The 15981-nt window shown below is 40.0% G+C and overlaps 3 protein-coding genes across 3 annotated transcripts; 2 read left to right on the top strand and 1 right to left on the bottom strand.

Annotated features, from left to right (window-relative positions):
• Window positions 1-908: 908 nt before the first annotated feature.
• On the top strand, window positions 909-4358 carry psmb1 (proteasome 20S subunit beta 1). Its single transcript, XM_003454517.4, has 6 exons — window positions 909-1103; window positions 1461-1568; window positions 1763-1844; window positions 1985-2114; window positions 3191-3297; window positions 3806-4358. Exons 1-6 carry the CDS (start codon window positions 1003-1005, stop codon window positions 3989-3991), a joined length of 714 nt encoding a protein of 237 aa, XP_003454565.1. The 5' UTR covers window positions 909-1002; the 3' UTR covers window positions 3992-4358.
• A 2365-nt stretch (window positions 4359-6723) lies between these two features.
• psmc3 (proteasome 26S subunit, ATPase 3) lies at window positions 6724-8440 on the bottom strand. Its single transcript, XM_003454516.5, has 2 exons — window positions 7436-8440; window positions 6724-7185 (listed from the first exon to the last, which is right to left on the bottom strand). Exons 1-2 carry the CDS (start codon window positions 8378-8380, stop codon window positions 6847-6849), a joined length of 1284 nt encoding a protein of 427 aa, XP_003454564.1. The 5' UTR covers window positions 8381-8440; the 3' UTR covers window positions 6724-6846.
• On the top strand, window positions 8411-15188 carry tbp (TATA box binding protein). The gene is made up of 9 exons (XM_013277051.3): window positions 8411-8540; window positions 8967-9179; window positions 10284-10461; window positions 10591-10759; window positions 10937-11024; window positions 12273-12364; window positions 12489-12656; window positions 12777-12871; window positions 13678-15188. The coding sequence occupies exons 2-9, from the start codon at window positions 9126-9128 to the stop codon at window positions 13755-13757; spliced, it is 924 nt and encodes a 307-aa protein (XP_013132505.1). The 5' UTR covers window positions 8411-8540; window positions 8967-9125; the 3' UTR covers window positions 13758-15188.
• Window positions 15189-15981: the final 793 nt, after the last annotated feature.

Raw genomic sequence — 15981 nt, 5'->3', positions numbered from 1 at the left:
AAACAGCTAACTTCAAAAACCTCAACACTTCTCTGTCATTCACTCATGAGCTGCTCTTTATCAGTTTAATTGACAGTGGAACAAATAATGTTTACAACAGTTATACTTAGACTGGGGACTCGGTTCCTTCTGCCAGAGTTCATCAACTCTGAGAACAGCACGTGTGAGGGGTCGGATAAAATCCTGGTAGCCTGCTCAACAGCAGACTATACAAAAATATCTTGGTGACTGAGGAGTGTTGTTGCTGTGTTTTTTTTTTTCTCCTGCCGTTTTAATCAAATTAAAATTTGATCTTGAGTGGTAAATTTCCAAACCAGTTGCTGATGCCATAAATTTAAGACAAACTTTGTAGTAGTTCTATAAAAAATTGACACACTATTGCAGCAGACCCCAAAAACATAAAGTCTCCAGTGAAAATGAAGCTCCTTATGGACTCTGATACATATGCTTTTCACATGTATGTTCCAGGTAAGTGCATTATGAATTTGCACCCCTAAGTATTTGTACATTATAAGCTGTCTAATGGCATTACCATGTATATTAATATGGGTCAGATCTCCAACTGATTTTAGATTCTTATTAATTTCTTCCTGTTTCTTTGCATTAATATGCAAGTGATGCACAAAAGTTCCAAGAAGCCAGTATCCCCAGTATTTCAAGCCTAAAATGAACTAAAACTGTAATTGCTCATAAAATTGCGCTTCAAGTCAATTGAGACTCTTAGGATTCTAAAGTATCTTATTTCAGAAAAAAAACGGAGCAAATTTGTTCTTTCGATTACAATTTGTCTTTCTTTCTTCAATTTCGAAGATATTTTTTCGGCTAGTGAACGCATTAAACGTGTGGTGTGCGTTACTTCGAGCAGCCTGTTGCGGCGCTGTCACGCGGAGGCGCTTTGAAGACTCGGTTGTGACGACCGTAAAAGAAGAGGCTGCCATATTGCAGTGATACAGCGAGTTTATCTGTAAGAAGCTTCAGCACCGTCGGCTTTTTCCTTCAAATATGCTTTCTTCTCAGCATTTCGGGGATCCTGGGAAGATGAAAGATTATCACTATACTGGTCCAGTAGAGCACAAGTTCTCTCCATACGCCTTCAACGGAGGGTGAGAGCTTATTTTCAATTCCTGTGTAGTTAGCTTGCTTCTTTGCTAACGTTTACATCCTATTACATTGGACTCAAGCTAACCCGCTCCGAAAATGAATTGTCAACAAAGCAGTTGTTGAGTTAATGAAAATTTTCTGATCTTGTCTGCGATATAACTGTATACCTATATATTTATCTAACCTTAGTGGAAAAAAGTGATATTATGAGCCAGAGATTTTTGTTAGAGATGGTTTAAACCTACAGTTTCAGTTTCGGATCAGTCGCTTGTAGCTGCCATTAGCAGTTTCCTGGTGCATCAGACTTTTTTCCGCTCTTGTGAGGTGAACAGGCTGACCTCTGTGGTGTGTTTCCTCAGAACTGTACTGGCTGTTGCCGGAGAAGACTTTGCCATTGTGGCCTCAGACACCAGGCTGAGTGAAGGCTACTCAATCCACAGCCGGGACTCCCCAAAATGCTATAAGCTGTAAGTGCACTGTCATCTCTCTGTGAAGCCACTGGCAAACAACAGGTTGTGAATTATGGGTAGAGCCCTGTGAGGCCTTTAATAGTGTGTAAATTCATATTTTTTTCTTTTTTGTGTTGCAAAGTGACTGTTGTTTTCTGAGGATAAAGCTACCAGGTAAATAATATATTGATCAGAATGTTATCCTCTTACAGGACAGACACAACTGTACTTGGCTGCAGCGGTTTCCATGGCGACTGCCTGACTCTGACAAAAATCATTGATGCCAGACTAAAGGTGAAGTGGTGCAGAAAGACTTTTGTTTTCACATTGCATGATGGATAATATAACAGGCTGTCATCCGCACCAACTTCAGGACTCTCAGTCAGCATCGTCGTACTAAAACACAGCTGTTCTAATGCTTTCTCTCCTTTCAGATGTACAAACACTCAAACAACAAGACGATGACCAGCGGAGCCATTGCAGCCATGTTGTCCACCATCCTGTACAGCAGAAGATTCTTTCCTTACTACGTCTACAACATCATTGGAGGATTGGATGAAGAGGGTGGGTGCTGATATTATGATGACTACATTTTTTTTTAAAACTGTGTTTAGGCTGCAGATCTTTTTTCCTTGTTATGGTTATAGATTATTTTTTTTGTACAGCAGACAAATTTAAGTGAATAAAGTTTATGAGACTACGTTAGTTCCTATAACAACTTTGTGAAACAAACTAAAAGTTGCCAAGAGACTTCATTAAACAACTTTTATTAACAAGGTAAAATAATCGAGCTAAAGCTTAAGTGGACAGACTATGATGAGCATTTCCACCGTAATGTTATATATATATATATATATATATATATCTCTCTTAAAAAAAAGCAATTATTGTAGATATCAAGTCAGTTGGATATCAGACCTCTCTTAGCATACATAGCCGTGAAAGATAGGTTAGAAGAACAAGAACTTGGGAGCCTTCATCCACTTGTGTGTGAACTTACCTGGCACATAGTCTAACACTAAGAAATTTTAGTCCGGTAAAAATGTCAGGAAAGATCACAGAGAGAACAACATACTGTTATTCTAAAGGCATTTTTGGAGCAGTCCACTGTTTGGCAGGATAACTGGATTTTAACAGCATGTGTTGAACTCTGTATTTGTGCTAATGAACTGGGTAAAAGGTACAGGATACAGTTATAGAAGTTTTCCCTCTCTCAGTTAAACTGATAAATGTCATGCAGGATAGACAAAGAAGGAGGCAGGTTTTGATCTGATCACTCTTTTTTTTTTTTTAACCAAAACTTTAAGGCTTACTTACTTTAGTGTTCATATTTAACAACTTTATTATTATTCTCTCTAATCCACCACTATAATCTAATGGCAACATGCACAAAATAATAAAAACAAACAAGCAAACCAAAAAAAAAAAAAAAAAAAAAAAAAAGACAGTGATCCTAAAGAGGGGACAGTCTACAAAAAATAAAATAATTCATGTGTAGTGTAGTGCTGGAGGTGTTATTTTTAATGTTATTCTTGTGTCATACTGTTAGTTTGTGTTATGTTTAAAACTATTAAGATTTTACTGTGTTACTGTATGTAAAAGCCTGTTTCTGTTTGCAATATTGTGTAATTGTAATACAGGTAAGGGAGCAGTCTACAGCTTTGACCCAGTGGGTTCCTACCAGAGAGACACCTACAAGGCCGGAGGATCAGCCAGCGCCATGCTACAGCCGCTACTAGATAACCAGGTTCTTAAAACATGCACGTGTACTAACCTGATGTTTCCATATTAACATTACTATATTCACGTGCTTGTATCTTGGGTGTGTATTTTTAAGCTTATTTAGCCTCCCAGCATCCACCAGGTCATGACAAACCACTTCGTAGCCACATATTATGTTTCAGAATCTTGACCTTCTAGTTATTCTGTTATAAGACCTCCACTGAGGTATACCATATGGAAAAAATAAAAATTCTGTATAAATGAGTAAAGGCAAACCTGAACTTAACTCTAAACAGGGTGCTGGTGACCTGGTGGATGGTAAGGCTGGCAGCCTATTCTGGTCTCTGGACCCTTTTTTCTCTCTCTTGCTCTCTCGCTCTCTCCCTCTCTCTCTCTCTCTCTCTCTCTCTCTCTCCCGCTCTCTCTCGAGATTTTTTTGTGCTTGGGTCCTTTCTAAACAAAGAATCAACTAAACAAATTTTTACTGAGAACACAGACAAATACAGGACTCAGTCTTCTCTCTCCCTCCACAGATTGGTTTCAAGAACATGGAGGGTGTCGAGCATGTTCCTCTGACTAAGGATAAGGCAGTTCAGCTGGTCAAAGACGTCTTCATCTCAGCCGCAGAGAGAGACGTCTACACCGGAGATGCCCTTCGGATCTGTGTCATCACTAAGGAGGGCATTAATGAGGAGACTATACCTCTGAGGAAAGACTGAGGAGGAAACATGTTGTTTCCATCTGCCTCTAGTTTTTCTGTTTGGTGCACATTCATTTTATGGCTTTGGCACCTTTACGTCAGGTTTCTCAAAACAGGAGTGTTGATTCAAGTAGCCACCTTAGTGGCTGACTGGGGAGCTAGTTTTCTTTCCCCTGTTTCCCAGATATTCCAGTTCTCCTGTTCACATGCTCTTTTATGTGGTCTGGCAGGCTGATCCTGGATCAGCACTCCTATTCTGAGAAATAAGTTCTTCACTCGGCCATACCTAGACCCTGCCTCTGTTCTGATTTTTCATTATGTTTTCAAAGGAGATCCTCTCTGCTATTCTTTTTACATTCTTAATAAATGTAAAGAATTTAAAAGTCTGCTCTGCTTGTTCATTGCACATTTCACCTCAGATAGACCTCTGTGCATGTCTTTTATGACCAAAAGAAAACAAATGAAAACAGTATCTTAATACAGTATCTTGTTAAATAATAAAATTGGTTTGGTTTTTTTGGTTTTGTTTTGTTTCGCTTTTTCCATTTAAAACCATCGGTTAGCATAGTAGGCATACATAATTCATACACATCATGAGTGGATTAAAATCATTTTAGTTTGTTGGCTACGTACAACCCAAGTGATCTCATGTGACTGTATAACATTAAAATAAACGAGGCACCCAGTGAACAGTCAGGTATTGAAACGGATGTGCTTGAAACCAGTAAAATGAGTTAGGTCAACTTTGACGAGGGCGAAATTGTAAAAACTGAGCTTGTCACATTAAGTACTTATAAAAGTATTTCAAGGAAATGTATAACATCATCATCTTAGGTTGATGTATAAAAGAGCTGTGTGGCTGTAGAACAGTTGGGGCGCTCAGTGTGACTCTATATGGTTGTCAAAGGCCTGACTCATGTCATGATCAGAACAAGTGTGTATAGGAAAAGAAAATAAGAAGAAAATCAAAAATGTGAACAGTCAGCACGTATTCATTGATCCATCCATCCATTTTCTTCCACTTATTAGGGTCGTCAGGGGGACTGACTGGCATCTGTCCCAGCTACCATAGGCAAGAGGCAGGGTACACCCTGGACAGATAGCCAGTCTGACGCAAGGCTTACATGCAAACTTCACATTGGAAGGCCAACTTGTTCATTGATTTCACATTAGATTTCTCCGTGTTCATGATGAGGAACTACAACAGCAGACAGAAAAAGGGTGGCTTCAGTCTAGCCCATGTTACTCTGATCAGAGCTTAGATGAACAAAATGGCCAACGCCATTGTGCCATTACTTAGGTTTATGAGCGGTTATTACACACAGCTCAGACATAGCTTCACTGTGATCTGTGTGATGAACATCTTTTAAATGTTTACATTTAAATTTTTATAGGAATCGAGCTGATGCTGTAGAGGAGAACTCTGTTAGCATAAAAAGGATTTGTTTGACAGCCTTCAGAACAATGGAAAAAGTCCAAGAAAGTCACTGAAAAGGAGATTTGTAGATTTACTGAAGTTGGGAAGGGCTCTTGGAGTCATTTTTTAAACAGCTGCAGATTCCAAGATCATCAGTTCAAACAACTGTACATAAGTACAAGTTATTAAGATGCGTCACCACTTTGCTAAGGTCTGGAAGAAGAACCAAACAGTCACCCTCAGATTAGAGGATATTGGTTAGGATGCTCAGGAACAAGAATAGAATAGAACAGCCCTTTATTGTCACTGTACATGTACAAAATAATTGTGGGTGCTCCACACCAATTGTGCCTTAATAAAATATGAATAGTACCACCAAGGCCCAAGTCTGCCATGACACCAGTAACACCAATGTTACTGTCCACAGTGAAGCAAGTTTTGAATCACCATGGAGAGGTGATGTAAAACTTCCCACCAAGAAAGAAACACCTGCTCCAAAATCGACACCTTCAGGCTCAAATGAAGTTTGCGGCTGCCCACATGGAGAAGCCAAATACCTTTTGGAGAAAAGTTTTATGGTCAGACGAGACGAAGATCGAGTTATTTGGCTGCCATGACAAGAGGTCTGTTCAGAGGAGCAAAGGTGAGGCTTTCAAACCTGACAACACTGCATCAACTGTCAAGCATGGTGGTGCTAGTATCATACTCTGGGGCTCTTTTGCTTGCAAAACATTGAAATAGGTAGTTTTAAGCATTTTTAGAGGGGGTATTGAGTATTCGTGGATTTCAGATATTCATAGGGAGTTGTGGTCCCTAACCCCGGGGAATACGGGGGGTCAACTGTACTGCACAAAGTTGTTGGAATAATGAAGGAATACCTCCAAATTCTTCCACTTCACCTTAGATTAACAGCAAAATGGTTGAAACTTGGACACAGTTGGACAATGATCCCAAACGTGTTAAAACTGATTCAGGAAAGGATAAAGCAGGCTAATGTTAAGCTTCTGAAATGGCCTTTCCAAAACTCCAGTCTCAACCCTTTTGAAAATTTCTGGACTATGCTTAACAGCCAAGTCAATTGACCGGAAACCAACCAATATAAATGAACTCTACCATTCCCCCAGAATTTATACTAAAGAACATTAAACAAAATATTAGTGTGTGTGTGTTTTGACCACAACTGTATGTTGAACCCTGCCATCTATTTTTCTTTAACTGCTTTAAGTTAAGAATAAATTTATGACTACTATGCAATTCCAGATGTGTAGCTTCTAAATAGCACCTGGAACCCTTACATTATTTTTAAAATTGTTAGACAAAACAACAAAAGATACTCAAGGCATTTTATTTATTTTATTGACTCAAGATAATCAGAAATCATAACATGCGTTTTCTCAACAGCTTTTAATAGTAATCAAAGACTCTCACACACAAATACACAGACACAGGTAGTGTCCTCAGGCATAGTACTGAAGGTTAGCCTTCTTCTTAGCTTGGACCTCCAGGATTCCCTCCATGTAATCCTCATGGTTCAGCTCTGTGGCTCCGCGGCGCAGCGCGATCATACCGGCCTCCACGCACACAGCTTTGCACTGGGCGCCGTTGAAGTCGTCGGTGCAGCGGGCCAGCTCCTCATAGTTGACGTCGGGGCTGACGTTCATCTTACGAGAGTGAATTTGCATTATGCGAGCCCTGGCCTCTTCGTTCGGCATGGGGAACTCGATCTTCCTGTCCAGACGACCTGAACGGAGCAGGGCAGGATCCAGGATGTCCACTCTGTTGGTGGCAGCAATCACCTAAATAATAAAGACAGTATCATTGCAATTAAACTCCAGTCATCATAAAGTATTACTATGGGGGTTTGGACACTGACAAAATTTTAAAGTTTTTCTTAATGAATTGTTGTACAAATTCACTTTAGGTGCCTTAGATCTACTCAGATGTAGTATATAATGTTTTATCAGTATTTAACATTAAATAACAGTGAAGTGGTATCAGAATTGTGGTGCACTTTTGCTGTATTCAAGAGTAAACAGGCAAATTTACCTTGACCAGCATGTTTGGCTGAAATCCATCTAGCTGGTTGAGCAGCTCCAGCATGGTCCTCTGCACCTCTCTGTCTCCAGCCTTCTCGCTGTCAAACCTCTTGGTTCCAATGGCGTCCAACTCATCTATGAAGATGATGGATGGGGCTTTCTCTTTAGCCAGGGCAAAGGCATCTCTCACCAGCTTGGCACCATCTCCAATGAACATCTGCACCAGCTGTGGACCTGCAAGCTTCAGGAATGTGGCTTTGGTCTGAGCGGCACATGCCCTGGCCAGTAGGGTCTTCCCGGTGCCAGGGGGTCCATACATGAGGACTCCCTTTGGGGGCTGGATGCCCAGGTTTTCAAACTTCTCCTTGTGGTTCATCGGCAGCACTATCGCCTCCACCAGCTCCTGGATCTGCTTATCCAGACCTCCAATGTCGCTGTACTGCTCTGTGGGGCGCTCATCCACCTCCATGGCCTTGACTCTGGAGTCATACTCGGTTGGTAAGGTCTCCAGGATCAGGTAGGAGTCTTTGTTAACACCTACGAGGTCTCCCGGTTTTAGCTTCTCGGCGTCCACCAGCCCGATCACCGGCAGGAAGTAGGTCTGCCGGGTTGAAGTTTTGATAACTGCGCACTTTCCTTTTCTCTGGGAGTCCAGGTCCACGTTAGCCCCGTCCTCCTCCTGGTCGTTGGGGTCCACATCCAGCAGCTCGATCACGTTAGACACCAGGTAGGGCAGCGTTTTGTTCACCTTTATCTTCTCCGTGTTTTCTTTAATTTTATCCTTCATAGCCTGAAGCTCGTGGGTTACTCTCAGCACTTCGCTCTTCATTATCTTTATCTCGCTGTCGAGGAGACGAGTGCGCTGAACTATCTCCTCTGTGGACATTTTTAACACTTCTTCGCCGATCCCATCCTCCACTTCATCCCAAACTGATTTGTCACTCAGCGACGCCATCTTTGCTGTGTCTGTGGTGAACTGTGACACGACGGAAGAAGAAGAAGGAGAAGCTTCCGGAAGTAGGTCGTGAGCGCCCAAGAAGAAGTCCGGGTTAATAACGGAGCTGGAGCTGAATTTATGCTGTTTGTGTGTTGATTTTAACAGCGGCACCTTGATTGTAAGCTAAAGAAGGGTTTTCTGGTTCATGCTGACAGACTTTTGAGTTATTTGCAGTTGTTTTTACCGCATAAATCCGAAATTTTTAAACGTTTACGTTGCAGATTCATGATTGCTAAATTTGCTAATGCTAACTGCCGCTAACTTCAGCTAGCCCGTGTGCTTACACGTTTCATTTTGTGCGAGGAATGTTTGGGAACTTTATTAGCGGCATTTTGCACACTTAACTGGTTAAAGGACACCTCATGTACTGGGCAAGAAATGAACGAGAGAGTTAAAGTAATGTTAGAAAAGGTTAAAGTTATTTAAATGAGTTCGCGCCACCGCTTGCTGCTGCACGATTTTGGTTTCATTCATTTGCATGTTGTTTACGCCACTTTGTTTGAATGTTTGTCTGAGTAAAGTGTGCTTCTTGTCATCTTTTCAGGCAAGACACTACTGCCGGGGGTAAAAAGAAGAGTCTGCAGTGTTTGCGTCTGGTGTTTGACATTGTAGGCTGAAGGTTTAAAGAGCCCTGCTGGGTTAGTTATCACGCTTTTACTGCCTTCTACTGGGTGGCAGTGAAGTAACGTGGGAATCTAAAGGGATGGACCAGAACAACAGCATACCAGCCTTCCAAGGGCTGGTGGCTTCCCCTCAGGTAACATGGGCTTTGTGTTTCATCGTTAAGGCATTTTGAAAATGAAGTCACAGATTTTAATGTCTTTAGCTATCCGTTGTTTCTTTATATTTATGCATCCAAGGAGCCAAGTTCTTCAGGCTTTCTAGGTTCTTAAAAATGGGGACTTTTTTCCACATTTTCAGTTCAGTCCCTGTTTTCATAGGAATCTGTATTGTTTGTTAAACCACTTAAAATGACTACCAATGAGAATGAAGGATACTGCTGATGAATGTATGTTACTTATGCAACCAGAGCCTGCTTTCCAGTGATGAACCATTAGCGACAAAGTGATGGATGATGAGTAATTTCCTCCCTGTGTCAACACCCCTTAAATCATCTCATGTGTTACTAAATATTAAGGTTGGGTGATTGGACAAATATATTGACTATCGACGATAGGCTGAGCCTTTAACAGATCACTTTTACAAGAATGATTTATTTATTTGTCTATGAGTAAGTTTTCTAATGATGTTGGTTAAAGCTAAGAGAAGCAGTCAACGGAAAAAATACTTTTTAACGGCACCCTCCTCAGAGTGCGCCCAAATGCAGCGATTCATTTACTCAAACTCATAATAGAAAGAAAGAAAGGGAGAAGAAGTTAAGAAGAAATTTTTTTTTTTTATTTAAATAAAAAAAAACACACACGCAATGGTGGGGAGGGAAACAAAGAGATACTGGCTAATAATCCAAAAAGTAGCTATAATAATACTGAAACAAGCAAGAAAAGAAGGTGAAATATTCCCCCCAAACAAAACATATAAATTCTGAACGCGCAAATCAGATTACATTACATTGCTCTGCCCATCAAAAAGCCTGAACCTGCGTGAATATATTGCATATCGTCATTTATCGGACGGACCATTGTCGTTTGGAAACTTTTTACATATCGTCCAACCTTACTAAATATGATTTATTTCTAAAGTTGCGTCTTTATTTCAAGAAAAAAAGACACCTTGAGCTGTCACAGTTGTGATCACTGACCTAAAAACAAGAATACTAACACTGAGGGAACCGTCTTATATCTTTGGTCTGTAGTTAGTTTGTGCTTCATTACGCCCTTCTTTTTGCTTTATCCCCATGCAGGGAGCCATGACCCCAGGCATGCCGCTCTTCAGCCCCATGATGCCATATGGCTCTGGTCTGACACCCCAGCCAGTGCAGAACACCAACAGTTTGTCAATACTGGAGGAACAGCAGAGGCAACAGCAGGCTCAGCAACAGCAGCAACAGGCACAACAACAGGCACAACAGGCCAGCTCAGGTACACCACAAGCTGTCATTTTTTTTATCTTCCACATTTATTATGAGAAATCTTGGTTTAATTAGCCGTGATGGAAGTTAATCTCCAGTTACACATAAATCACCACTTTTTTTTTTTTTCCTTTTGCAGGGACGTCGGGGCAGACCCCTCAACTTTTCCACTCCCAGGCAGTGGGAGGCTCGACCACAACTGCACTGCCAGGAAACACCCCCCTCTTCACCACCCCGCTGACCCCCATGACCCCCATCACGCCGGCCACCCCTGCTTCAGAAACCTCTGGCATAGTACCGCAGCTACAGTATGTTTCACATCTCATCCCACCCACCCCCATTTTTGGTGATAACTGCTTTAAACGGAAAGAAATTCCTGCACATATATTGAACCAAATTGTACTTTAAGAGAATGAAATTTTTAATTGTTTGTATGTCCTTCACCCACTTGTTTTCTCTTGTTCTTTTCTACTCTTCACATTTAGAAATATAGTATCTACTGTAAACTTAGGCTGTAAACTGGATTTGAAGACCATTGCCCTGAGAGCCAGAAATGCAGAATACAACCCAAAGGTGAGGCTCTTGGCTTTTTATTGCTCTACAGCTTAATGATGTGATTTTACTGGCTGCAAGCTACAAATTACAAACTGTGGAAGTTCCTGGTAATTAATTTACTAGATAGGCCATCCCAAAGTCAAGAGTGCTGTGGCCCACTTGAAAACCAGGAATTCCGACAGGGCCCACCAAATCTTAAATCTCTAGTCTAATCAAAATAAAAGACAGTGGCGTATTTCCTTGATAATTGTATTCAAAAACTTAAACAACACAGGCTGTTGGCTATAAATTGCTAATGCTACCCAATCATATGCAAAGTGACACAAACTTCAGTACAAGAGGAGTAAAATAAGGTCAGTGTAATGATTAATATAACAAATGAACTACCTCATATTTCCAGTTTTAATTCATTTTTTTATATAATTAAATTCATTAATACAAATATGTAACTGTAAATACTTGAGTGATTTCAAACTGAATTTCTGTTATTACTTCAGCCCACACTCTGGAAACCATTGTACTAGATAACAAACCAGAGAGAGAAACTCTCATCAGCTGATTAGTCTAAAATGGTCAAAAGGGACGGGGTGTGCTGTCTTCATATATATATTTTGTGGGTTTTTAAGATCCAGCTGAAACAGTTAATGCAGGTAAATTTCGTTGCACAATGCTTCAGATGATTGGTCGTGTAGATTTGCACTACTACACACAGCTGTCAGCTATCTAATTTCCACCCTGTTTACAACTTCCCATCACATAGAGATATTGCAGAAAGTGATGTCATTACATATTACAACTAACGGTTATCTGGTGTTGTAAATCCATCCAGCTGTCCATAGCGTTCATTTTCTGCCTGTGATCTGGGTGTGGGACTCAGGGGCGGCAGTCTAAGCAGGGATGCCCTCTTCTGAGTCAGCCACCACCTCTAGAAGAGCTGTAAGAGATGGCTGGTGGGAGGAGAGTTAAACTGCTTTTGAAACTGAAGTTATAACTGAAAAACTAGTTAACAGACTTGTGTTCTTGTTTATTCTTGTAGTCGACTAGTTGCACACAGCTCTAGTCTCAACATCTTTTCCTCTTCAGCCCCTGTTTAACTCAGGCGGGAGACAACTTTTAAAAAATAAATATTTAAACATGTCTCCTCTACCGAACTCAAATATCTATATAGAATTAAAATCCCAGCTTGGATCAAATTCAAGCAGAAATTATTGTATTTTAAAAGTGATGCCTGTAATAATGGTCAGCCTTGCTGTCTCCATTCGTTAGCGTTTTGCTGCTGTCATCATGAGAATACGAGAGCCCAGGACCACTGCTCTGATCTTCAGCTCTGGAAAGATGGTCTGCACAGGAGCCAAGAGGTTGGATTACAGTTAATTTTGGTTTTTTTGATTTTACAAAAAAGGGGAAAAAAAAAGTCTTTCTGCTTTACTTTACTAATATTTGACCGCTCCCCTGGGCTCTCAATGACATTTATCTTTCTAGTGAGGAGCAGTCGAGGTTAGCAGCCAGAAAATATGCGCGTGTTGTGCAGAAGCTCGGTTTTCCCGCCAAGTTCCTGGACTTCAAGATTCAGAACATGGTGGGCAGCTGTGATGTGAAGTTCCCCATTCGGCTGGAGGGATTGGTCCTCACACATCAGCAGTTTAGCAGGTAGTTTTTGTTTGTTTTAAAATGACTGAAAGCACATGAATTGCAAAATTAAAAATGATTGTTAATGATTTTGGACTCTTTGCTTTTTAAGAACTAAAATAACCGACTTGTGTTTTGCAGCTACGAGCCGGAGCTGTTTCCAGGACTCATTTACAGAATGATCAAACCCCGAATTGTCCTGCTCATCTTTGTGTCTGGGAAAGTTGTACTCACAGGTAAGATCCCATCCTGTCTGCTTAAAAAACAAAACATTTTTCTTTTTGTGTGTATTAAACACAGGAGGAGAAGTTAAAGTTTGTTACTCTGATTTTCACATTGTTTAGACCCTTCTTGTTTAAATTTCCTCGTGTCCTTGCCACTCATCATAAATAAGATAAATTATTTTGATGTATGAGCCATGCTAAGCAAATCGCGAGTCCAAGAATTAGAACATGGAGTTGATGATACGTTTAAAGTTGACACTGAACAGGACATTTTGTAGTTGGGAAAATGTTTCACACAGAATCTCTGCACAGTCGAATGATATGCTGACTGTCGGATAGACAGAAAGGATTTGCTTTAATAGCTTCTCCAGTCATAAATGATAAAGTTTGAGGGAGTTCCAGTCAGTTGATTTGTGTAGTTGGGGAAAATCAAATTGACAAAATATCTTTAAATAACCTCCTTGAACCCATGATCCAATTAATCAAAAACTATAATAGTACTACACGTTGATGGATAGATGCTTTTTTTTGATTCCCTAACAGCAAATTGTTTTAAAGGAGCAGGATAAAGGATAAAAATAGTACAATAAATCTATAATAAACAAACAACATAGTTAAAGTGCCAGAGTGCATAGCGAGAAAGTTATACTGTGAGGGTGCAAACATTAAAGATGAAGACAATTAAGACCGAGATCAAGTAAATTGCATTTCCTGAAGGCGAGATGGGATGTCCATGATGGGGCAGTTTGTTCAGTTTTTAAACTCTGTTAATGATTGTTGTGAATTAATTTTTGTAACTTGCTATATTTTTGTTTAAGGTGCCAAAGTGAGAGGAGAGATCTACGAAGCTTTTGAAAACATATACCCTATCCTCAAAGGCTTTCGGAAGACAACGTAGACCCTGCAGCTCTTCTTTTATCGTCCCCACAATCCTGTTTCTAACATTTTTTTTTTTTTTCTTTTTTAAGCTTCACATCAAAGCATCAGCTTTATGCTGACCTCTTCATGTGGACCTCTGTAAGAGATGTGCTACAATGAAGTGATTTCCTCACTTGTACTTTTTGTCCCTACAGTATTTCAAGTTGTCTTAAAAGCAGGGTTTTAAGGATTGTCTTTTCTGTGTTATGATCCCACAAGTTTCTATATTTAAAAGTCAGTTTATTTCATACACATTTTAAGTCCTCTTTCGATTGTACATAAGACTGTAAGAAAGTGTAAAAACTGCGATTTAGAAAAGGGGCAGTCTTGGACTGTTTTATTTTATTTTTTGTTTTTTTGCAGTTAGTTTTCTACTTCTGGTTTTTATTAATTGCTCATATTTTATTTTGACATAATCAGCTCTGTTAGCCCCAAATCAGAGAGAGAGGGACTTCAAAACCAAATTGGCCTGCTTTGCAAGAGATTTCTTTCTAAATTTAAGGCTGGTAAGTTCAGCAGTTATTGACGGTGAATTCTCTTAAAGTTTGAAACACTTCAAGTTGAACTAAACTGATCCAAATCCCACGGCTAAAGTTGAGTAGTTCATCAGTTTGGTTTCCTGTTGCAATCCTACTTAATTCACTGATAGTTTGGAGTCGGTCTAAAATTTTCTCTGGAGCAGATGTTGTAATTTTTGAAAGAAGTGTTTTAATGCTCAAACTTTCATGTGTATGTACATATAGAAATATTTTTTCTACTGTAAATAAGTGATTCCGACCTTGAAGGGGATGCTGCTCTGCAGATATTCTTTTTGTTTTTTTGACTAGCAGGACAGCGTGTTCGTAAGATCACAAGCATTTAAGTTTAGCCAGGACTGAAATGTGACCTGCAAGAAAGACGCTATTAGCTTTGAGTACAAGAAGCGGCTGCCAACCTAATCCTGAATTTACATCTAGTGATTGATGGCAGGTAAAATATGCATCACGTTGCTGCATATTTATTATTTTTAATTTTAATAATTTGTTTTTGGCTAATCAAACCTATATTTAAAAGGGTTTTTTTAGGTACTTTTTACAAGCATAGAAATATGACTCTGTCCTGGTTGCCGGTGAACTGTGCTCAGACACACAGCTGGGAAAAAAAGCCGTTTAAATGTTTTAATTCTGGTCACGTTTTGATGTGCTTGTGTATCTCATGCAGGTTCAGATGGGCACATCCTTCACACCAGTGTTAACATGTAGTTCTTAACCAGTCCAGAATATTTGATTGGCAGATCATTTGGTTCACATGTTCAGTTAAGCCACTTTCATCGACTGTATGTATGGAAATCAATCAGGAACCTGTCGCATCTACATGCTTCTTAAACTGTTAATGTACTTCTCAGTGCGTTAATAAACATGTACATACGGACTCCTTTGTTGGATCTGGGTCTTCTGTTGGATTAAGCACCATTTTTGTTTGCTTAACCCCCTGTTTTGAATTCAGTGTTATTTATGTCACCTCAAAGTGCTTTAATATTGCACGCTAAGCACCCTACAATATTAAAAATACAAAAGCAACAATCATGACTTACTATGAGGAAGCACTTGGTGATGGTGGGAGAGGAAAACTCCCTTTTAACAGGAAGAAATCTCCGGCAGAACCAGGCTCAGGGAGGGGCCTCGGACTATAGCAGCGTAACTGCGTAGTGTTGTTCAGGGTCACTCAATTCAGCCATAACTGTAAACTTTTAAATCTAGGATTAAAACTTTTAAAGTAGAGAGGGTTTCCCGATTCCCAACGTGGGAGTTGGTTCCACAGAGGGGCCTGATAGCTGAAGGCTCTGCCTCCCATTTTACTTCTGGAAATTCTAGGAACCACAAATAAGCCAGCAGTTTGAGAGGGCAGAGCTCTACTAGGATAATATGGTACTAATTTTAGTTTAAATCCACAGGCTTGGCAGTGGCTTCATCCTTGTTTCATATTATATAGCAGTAGAGGAGCATGCATCGTAGCATAGTGTAGCTGGTATCAAGTATTTCATGTATTTTTCCTGTGCAGCCCTTTATCAGACTTGTTCATTAAAACATTCGGTTTTCTGTATTTGAATACATTATAATTACTTAAATGTTCTGGCTAAGATACTTAACCTGAGCTATGTATATGTAGAGTCTGAAAGATGGGGGAAATTTTTTTTTTTGTGTGGTCAGTAACTTGAGGTGACT

Source organism: Oreochromis niloticus, linkage group LG1 (genome assembly GCF_001858045.2).
Source record: "Oreochromis niloticus isolate F11D_XX linkage group LG1, O_niloticus_UMD_NMBU, whole genome shotgun sequence".
Taxonomy (NCBI): Eukaryota; Metazoa; Chordata; class Actinopteri; order Cichliformes; family Cichlidae; genus Oreochromis; species Oreochromis niloticus.
The sequence above is the reverse complement of the archived record's forward strand: the minus strand, read 5'-3'. Positions and strand labels throughout refer to the sequence as shown.